The 9,449-nt window shown below is 45.2% G+C and overlaps 1 protein-coding gene across 1 annotated transcript in view; it reads left to right on the plus strand.

Moving 5' to 3' along the window:
* Positions 1 to 7,393, plus strand: part of LOC138950049 (tectonin beta-propeller repeat-containing protein 1-like) — an 8,733-nt gene extending 1,340 nt beyond the window's left edge. The window contains exon 3 of the mRNA XM_070321832.1: positions 7,172 to 7,393. Within this exon, the coding sequence (XP_070177933.1) occupies positions 7,172 to 7,393 (222 nt within the window). The remainder of the gene's footprint in view (positions 1 to 7,171) is intronic.
* Positions 7,394 to 9,449: the final 2,056 nt, after the last annotated feature.

The raw sequence follows: 9,449 nt of genomic DNA on the forward strand, positions 1-9,449 counted from the left end.
GCTGGGTGATAATGGCAACACTGGTACTGGGTGGGAACAGGAAAGGCTGGGTGATAATGACAACACAGGTACTGGGTGGGAACAGGTAAGGCTGGGTGATAATGACAACACAGGTACTGGGTGGGAACAGGTAAGGCTGGGTGATAATGACAACACTGGTACTGGGTGGGAACAGGTAAGGCTGGGTGATAATGGCAACACTGGTACTGGGTGGGAACAGGAAAGGCTGGGTGATATATCGATAATGACAACACAGGTACTGAGTGGGAACAGGTAAGGCTGGGTGATAATGACAACACTGGTACTGGGTGGGAACAGGTAAGGCTGGGTGATAATGACAACACAGGTACTGGGTGGGAACAGGTAAGGCTGGGTGATAATGACAACACAGGTACTGGGTGGGAACAGGTAAGACTGGGTGATAATGACAACACTGGTACTGGGTGGGAACAGGTAAGGCTGGGTGATAATGACAACACAGGTACTGGGTGGGAACAGGTAAGGCTGGGTGATAATGACAACACAGGTACTGGGTGGGAACAGGTAAGGCTGGGTGATAATGACAACACAGGTACTGGGTGGGAACAGGTAAGGCTGGGTGATAATGACAACTGTTACTGGGTGGGAACAGGTAAGGCTGGGTGATAATGACAACACTGGTACTGGGTGGGAACAGGTAAGGCTGGGTGATAATGACAACTGTTACTGGGTGGGAACAGGTAAGGCTGGGTGATAATGACAACACAGGTACTGGGTGAGGACAGGTAATGCTGGGTGATAATGACAACACTGGTACTGGGTGGGAACAGGTAAGGCTGGGTGATAATGACAACACAGGTACTGGGTGGGAACAGGTAAGGCTGGGTGATAATGACAACACTGGTACTGGGTGGGAACAGGTAAGGATGGGTGATAATGACAACACTGGTACTGGGTGGGAACAGGTAAGGCTGGGTGATAATGACAACACAGGTACTGGGTGGGAACAGGTAAGGCTGGGTGATAATGACAACACTGGTACAGGGTGGGAACAGGTAAGGCTGGGTGATAATGACAACACTGGTACTGGGTGGGAACGGGTAAGGCTGGGTGATAATGACAACACAGGTACTGGGTGGGAACAGGTAAGACTGGGTGATAATGACAACACTGGTACTGGGAGGGAACAGGTAAGGCTGGGTGATAATGACAACACAGGTACTGGGTGGGAACAGGTAAGGCTGGGTGATAATGACAACACTGGTACTGGGTGGGAACAGGTAAGGCTGGGTGATAATGACAACACTGGTACTGGGTGGGAACAGGTAAGACTGGGTGATAATGACAACACAGGTACTGGGTGGGAACAGGTAAGGCTGGGTGATAATGACAACACTGGTACTGGGTGGGAACAGGTAAGGCTGGGTGATAATGACAACACGGGTACTGGGTGGGAACAGGTAAGGATGAGTGATAATGACAACACAGGTACTGGGTGGGAACGGGTAAGGCTGGGTGATAATGACAACACAGGTACTGGGTGGGAACAGGTAAGGCTGGGTGATAATGACAACACAGGTACTGGGTGGGAACAGGTAAGGCTGGGTGATAATGACAACACAGGTACTGGGTGGGAACAGGTAAGGCTGGGTGATAATGACAACACAGGTACTGGGTGGGAACAGGTAAGGCTGGGTGATAATGACAACACAGGTACTGGGTGGGAACAGGTAAGGCTGGGTGATAATGACAACACAGGTACTGGGTGGGAACAGGTAAGGCTGGGTGATAATGACAACACAGGTACTGGGTGGGAACAGGTAAGGCTGGGTGATAATGACAACACTGGTACAGGGTGGGAACAGGTAAGGCTGGGTGATAATGACAACACGGGTACTGGGTGGGAACAGATAAGGCTGGGTGATAATGACAACACTGGTACTGGGTGGGAACAGGTAAGGCTGGGTGATAATGACAACACAGGTACTGGGTGGGAACAGGTAAGGCTGGGTGATAATGACAACACTGGTACTGGGTGGGAACAGGTAAGGCTGGGTGATAATGACAACACAGGTACTGGGTGGGAACAGGTAAGGCTGGGTGATAATGACAACACTGGTACTGGGTGGGAACAGGTAAGACTGGGTGATAATGACAACACAGGTACTGGGTGGGAACAGGTAAGGCTGGGTGATAATGACAACACTGGTACAGGGTGGGAACAGGTAAGGCTGGGTGATAATGACAACACGGGTACTGGGTGGGAACAGGTAAGGCTGGGTGATAATGACAACACTGGTACTGGGTGGGAACAGGTAAGGCTGGGTGATAATGACAACACTGGTACTGGGTGGGAACAGGTAAGGCTGGGTGATAATGACAACACTGGTACTGGGTGGGAACAGGTAAGGCTGGGTGATAATGACAACACTGGTACTGGGTGGGAACAGGTAAGGCTGGGTGATAATGACAACACAGGTACTGGGTGGGAACAGGTAAGGCTGGGTGATAATGACAACACAGGTACTGGGTGGGAACAGGTAAGGCTGGGTGATAATGACAACACAGGTACTGGGTGGGAACAGGTAAGGCTGGGTGATAATGACAACACAGGTACTGGGTGGGAACAGGTAAGGCTGGGTGATAATGACAACACAGGTACTGGGTGGGAACAGGTAAGGCTGGGTGATAATGACAACACTGGTACTGGGTGGGAACAGGTAAGGCTGGGTGATAATGACAACACTGGTACTGGGTGGGAACAGGTAAGGCTGGGTGATAATGACAACACAGGTACTGGGTGGGAACAGGTAAGACTGGGTGATAATGACAACACAGGTACTGGGTGGGAACAGGTAAGGCAGGGTGATAATGACAACCAGGTACTGGGTGGGAACAGGTAAGGCTGGGTGAAGCTCGCATGTTTCATGATCCGCTAACTTCGACCATTATTTTTAATAATCACTGAGACTCGGCATGTAACCTACGTATTTAACAATAAGTCTTTCTTCTAAACGTTTGTAACGTTCCAGAAACAAATGTGACATGCACGGAACTTTGTATACTTTGCAAGGTATGGCGCCATTACATGTGTGCCAAGTTTCAGAAACATTCTTGCATGGGCTCAAAAGATAGCCTCATGACTTCGATGAAATAAAAACTAAAATCTCAGTCCACTGCACTGTTCTATTTTTAGACGATGACGTCTGCAAAACTCATTTCAAGGTGGCTGAGTGGTCGGGACACACACTTTCCACTATGTAGGTTAATTGCATAAAGCTGAGCTATTGAAACTTATTTCCTAAGCGCAAAGAGCGTAATTGTAAAGTTATGATGTTGCGCTATATAAATGCTCATGTATTATTATTATTATTTAAGATCTGCTATAAGTTTTGTTTTATTTGAAATTTGTCTTTGGCGTTATGATGGGCAAGCGCGTGAGTTTATGCCGAGGTCTGATTGTGACTGCGTGTGTGTTTGTTTGTGTGCATGATAAAAACAAATCCGAAGAACTCTAAATAATTCTACTTTTTGAGTTTGTGTGACTGTTCCCATAGCTTGATGTTCACGATTTACGAATTAAGGGACAACCAGTGAAAAGGCGTTCTCTCTGTGTCATAACGGACAGATAACGGTTCTCTGTATAGTAGACCGTTATGACCTCAAGACAATGCTCTTACAGACTCTTAACAATCTGGCGATGTTCATCTCTACAGCTTTATTTCGTAGCATTCCAACGGTCTGATTCGTCACAGTAAATGCTAGATTGTGTCTCGCCATTATCAAGACGACGATGAGAAAAACCCAGTGTTGTCCATCTGACGTCATATTTTAGGAATTGTACATATGACGTCATTTCTATATTCTTCTATCTGTTTGATTTTTGGTCTTCTTTACTTCTTCCTTATACAGCACAGCTGTTTTCAAAACACGTGAACAGTTCTTTTCTGCAACAGCTGCTGAGCAAGTTGTTTGCATCATCATGTGAAGGCTATACGCGTCCTATCGGAGAACGGGAAACAAAATTATGGAAAATGTCCTTTCAAAAAGTTGCGCGAAAGACACCAGGAACAATATTTTTCATCTCTTTTCAAACGATCATAACTTTTGAGCCCATGAAATAATGTTTCTGAATCTTGGCACACGTGTAATGTTATCATTCCCGGCAAAGTATACAAAAATACGTGCATGTCCCATTTGTTTCTCGAACGTTACGAACGTTTACACAAATTTAACGGATAACCGTTACAACGTCCATGTTCGGACTCTGTTTGCTCTAAGTACTAGAATGTATACAGATGAGAGTCTTTGTCATCGTTCTGTGAAATTTGGAGAGGCTGCTATTTGTAGTTTCAGATTTATTACATATCAACTGCAGCTACCCAGTAAAAACACCATAAAAACACACGATTGTTTGCCGTTTTCCGGGATTGTGGTTGCTCTCTTTTACACGCTGGATCAGCCTGACTGCGCGGTGGATTTAAACGAAATGTGTATGACCTGTTAGGCAAGACACCAAATAAACTTTCTGATGTAAAAATGTAAAATATCATTCAGTTGAAGTGACCGTTTCGACGGTCGAAAGTAAACCATGCCGTAAAAAAACACAATTTTTGAGGGTAGGCGTGGTCAAGGACCTGTGATGTCATATACCAACAGATTGTTCATATCCAAGAATCACATTTTTGAGCAGAAGAGAGACTGATCTTTGAATACACGTGTATTTTTGACCCATAAACTACTGGACTTTTCCACTGACAAAATATCCTTAACTTTTTGTGCTCAGTGTATATATATATGGTGAGCGACTGTAAGCATGACTGTATATAGGAGCCCCCGCGTGCAGAACTGAATGGTACCGACCATCTTTTATACCCTCTACAACTGTCATTTGGAGCAACTTCAAAACAGCCAAATCCATCAGTGAATCTAAACAATATTGAACTATTCCTGATTATGATGTACCTGCCTAGTATTACTGTAGTAAAAGACTGGAAGAGATTCACCACTGCAGAATGCGCCTAAAATAATATGAGTAACTTGAATTCCGAATTGTGTTAACGCCACTTACAGGAAAATCCGCAGTGCGCGTGCGGCTACCAGAACGAAACCGCTGAATATTATTTGACACATAGCGCTCTGTACGCACAGGCTCGACTGTCAACAATGAATGGACTACCTGTAAAATACATACATGTTAATATTGTGTTAAATTGGTAGCAATAAAATTCCTTCCTTTTCGCACTAACACGTTTATTCTTAAAACTGTACAATCGTTTATTTGTGAATCTGATTGTTTTTGTTTGTTAATTCGACTCAGTGCGCATATTAATGTAAACAGCCTGTCAACCATGTTTAATTTTATTTAACATCTGACCTGTTGACCTGATATGCTTTCTCGTCCTCTCCGTCTGGGGCGGGGATGTAGCTCAGTCAGTAGCGCGCTGGATTTGTATCCAGTTGGCCGCTGTCAGCGTGAGTTCGTCCCCACGTTCGGCGAGATATTTATTTCTCAGAGTCAACTTTGTGTGCAGACTCTCCTCGGTGTCCAAACACCCCCCGTGTGTACACGCAAGCACAAGACCAAGTGCGCACGAAAAAGATCCTGTAATCCATGTCAGAGTTCGGTGGGTTATAGAAACACGAAAATAACCAGCATGCTTCCTCCGAAAGCGGCGTATGGCTGCCTAAATGGTGGGGTAAAAACGGTCATACAAGTAAAATTCCACTCGTGCAAACATCGAGTGCACGTGGGAGTTTCAGCCCACGAACGCAGAAGAAGAAGTCGTCTCCGTCTATACATTGAAGTTCAGACTCTACCAGTGTAAACTCTTGGTTCTAGTCCCTGCGGTCCAGTTGGCAGTAGAATTTATTCAAAGCAAGTGAGAAATCTATGTCGTTTTCTGTGGGGTAGATGGTCCTGCCCCCCTTTGACATCTGACTGACGTGACAATACTCCAGTCAACGCATTACACATGTTGCAAGTCTGAAGGTGTTATTACACCCCCGGTATAGGGGTGTGTATAGGTTTCGGTCGATGTGTTTGTGTGTTTGTGTTCGCATATAGATCTCAAGAATGAACGGACCGATCGTCACCAAACTTGGTGAACAGGTTCTATACATTCCTGAGACGGTCCTTACAAAAATTGGGACCAGTCAAACACATGGTTAGGGAGTTATTGGTGGATTAAGATTCTACAAGGACTTATAGAGTTACATATTAATGGTCAAAGGGAAATAACCTTCTCAGTTGGTGGCAGTGAGAATGGTTATTTCCCTTTGACCAACGGGGGTGTTTTTCCTACCTCGAAGGAATTTCTTGTTCCCCTTGTTGTTGATTCGTTTTGAAAGATTGAATAGTGTTATTCCCATTGTTGTTGATTCGTGTTGAAAGATTGAAAGTGTTATTCCCCTTGTTGTTGATTCGTTTTGAAAGATTGAAAGTGTTATTCCCCTTGTTGTTGATTCGTTTTGAAAGATTGAAAGTGTTATTCCCCTTGTTGTTGATTCGTTTTGAAAGATTGAAAGTGTTATTCCCCTTGTTGTTAATTCGTTTTGAAAGATTGAAAGTGTTATTCCCCTTGTTGTTGATTCGTTTTGAAAGATTGAATGTGTTATTCCACTTGTTGTTGATTCGTTTTGAAAGATTGAAAGTGTTATTCCCCTTGTTGTTGATTCGTTTAGAAAGATTGAAAGTGTTATTCCCCTTGTTGTTGATTCGTTTTGAAAGATTGAAAGTGTTATTCCCCTTGTTGTTGATTCGTTTTGAAAGATTGAAAGTGTTATTCCCCTTGTTGTTGATTCGTTTTGAAAGATTGAAAGCGTTATTCCCCTTGTTGTTAATTCGTTTTGAAAGATTGAAAGTGTTATTCCCCTTGTTGTTGATTCGTTTTGAAAGATTGAAAGTGTTATTCCACTTGTTGTTAATTCGTTTTGAAAGATTGAAAATGTTATTCCCCTTGTTGTTGATTCGTTTTGAAAGATTGAAAGTGTTATTCCCCTTGTTGTTGATTCGTTTTGAAAGATTGAAAGTGTTATTCCCCTTGTTGTTGATTCGTTTTGAAAGATTGAAAGTGTTATTCCCCTTGTTGTTGATTCGTTTTGAAAGATTGAAAGTGTTATTCCCCTTGTTGTTGATTCGTGTTGAAAGATTGAAACTGTTATTTCCCTTGTTGTTGATTCGTTTTGAAAGATTGACGGGAGCTGGCAGACGGTCAGCGTGGGAACTTTCTTCGTCATCGGTGTCAACTCGCAAAGCATCTGGCGACGTGACGGAGTGAATGAGAGCACCCCGGGTGGCAGCACGTGGGAGGACTTTCCCGGGAGCTGGGTGGAAGTTGACACCACTGAGGGAGCCTGCTACGTGTGGGGAATAAAAGAGGATGACAGCATCTACCTGGGAACCTTCCACTAAGCGTCCCCCTGCTGCCCAGTGCAAGGCTACCCGTCTGACAAGGAACACTTTACGTTCCGTGTCGACGAGGCTTGGCAAACTTGTTCTCTTCTGACCCAGTGTAGTGATGTGTCTGCCTGTGTCTTCTGACCTAGTGTAGTGATCTGTCTGCCTGTGTCTTCTAACCAAGTGTAGTGATCTGTCTGCCTGTGTCTTCTGACCTAGTGTTGTAATCTGTCTGCCTGTGTCTTCTGACCTAGTGTTGTGATCTGTCTGCCTGTGTCTTCTGACCTAGTGTAGTGATCTGTCTGCCTGTGTCTTCTGTCCTAGTGTAGTGATCTGTCTGCCTGTGCCATCTGACCTAGTCTAGTGATCTGTCTGCCTGTGTCATCTGACCTAGTCTAGTGATCTGTCTGCCTGTGTCTTCTGACCTAGTGTAGTGATCTGTCTGCCTGTGTCTTCTGATCTAGTGTAGTGATTTGTCTGCCTTTGTCTTCTGACCCAGTGAAGTGATGTGTCTGCCTGTGTCATCTGATCTAGTGTAGTGATTTGTCTGCCTTTGTCTTCTGACCCAGTGAAGTGATCTGTCTGCCTGTGTCTTCTGATCTAGTGTAGTGATGTGTCTGCCTGTGTCATCTGACCCAGTGTAGTGATTTGTCTGCCTTTGTCTTCTGACCCAGTGTAGTGATGTGTCTGCCTGTGTCATCTGACCCAGTGTAGTGATCTGTCTGCCTGTGTCTTCTGACCCAGTGTAGTGATCTGTCTGCCTGTGTCTTCTGACCCAGTGTAGTGATCTGTCTGCCTGTGTCTTCTGACCCAGTGTAGTGATGTGTCTGCCTGTGTCTTCTGACCCAGTGTAGTGATGTGTCTTCTGACCCAGTGTAGTGATGTGTCTGTCTGTGTCTTCTGACCCAGTGAAGTGATGTGTCTGCCTGTGTCTTCTGACCTAGTGTTGTGATGTGTCTGCCTGTGTCTTCTGACCTAGTGTTGTGATGTGTCTGCCTGTGTCTTCTGACCTAGTGTAGTGATCTGTCTGCCTGTGTCTTCTGACCTAGTGTTGTGATGTGTCTGCCTGTGTCTTCTGACCTAGTGTAGTGATCTGTCTGCTTGTGTCTTCTGACCTAGTGTTGTGATGTGTCTGCCTGTGTCTTCTGACCTAGTGTAGTGATGTGTCTGCCTGTGTCTTCTGACCCAGTGTAGTGATGTGTCTGCCTGTGTCTTCTGACCCAGTGTAGTGATGTGTCTTCTGACCCAGTGTAGTGATGTGTCTGTCTGTGTCTTCTGACCCAGTGAAGTGATGTGTCTGCCTGTGTCTTCTGACCCAGTGTAGTGATGTGTCTGCCTGTGTCTTCTGACCCAGTGTAGTGATGTGTCTTCTGACCCAGTGTAGTGATGTGTCTGTCTGTGTCTTCTGACCCAGTGAAGTGATGTGTCTGCCTGTGTCTTCTGACCTAGTGTAGTGATCTGTCTGACTGTGTCTTCTGACCTAGTGTAGTGATGTGTCTGTCTGTGTCTTCTGACCTAGTGTTGTGATCTGTCTGCTTGTGTCTTCTGACCTAGTGTTGTGATGTGTCTGCCTGTGTCTTCTGACCTAGTGTAGTGATGTGTCTGCCTGTGTCTTCTGACCTAGTGTTGTGATGTGTCTGCCTGTGTCTTCTGACCTAGTGTTGTGATGTGTCTGCCTGTGTCTTCTGACCTAGTGTAGTGATGTGTCTGCCTGTGTCTTCTGACCTAGTGTTGTGATGTGTCTGCCTGTGTCTTCTGACCTAGTGTAGTGATGTGTCTGTCTGTGTCTTCTGACCTAGTGTAGTGATCTGTCTGCTTGTGTCTTCTGACCTAGTGTTGTAATCTGTCTGCCTGTGTCTTCTGACCTAGTGTTGTGATCTGTCTGCCTGTGTCTTCTGACCTAGCGTAGTGATCTGTCTGCCTGTGTCTTCTGACCAAGTGTTGCGATCTGTCTGCCTTTGTCATCTGACCTAGTGTTGTGATCTGTCTGCCTTTGTCATCTGACCTAGTGTAGTGATCTGTCTGCCTGTGTCTTCTGACCTAGTGTTGTGATCTGTCTGCCTTTGTCATC

The sequence above is a fragment of the Littorina saxatilis genome, linkage group LG16 (assembly GCF_037325665.1).
Source record: "Littorina saxatilis isolate snail1 linkage group LG16, US_GU_Lsax_2.0, whole genome shotgun sequence".
In the NCBI taxonomy this organism is placed as follows: domain Eukaryota; kingdom Metazoa; phylum Mollusca; class Gastropoda; order Littorinimorpha; family Littorinidae; genus Littorina; species Littorina saxatilis.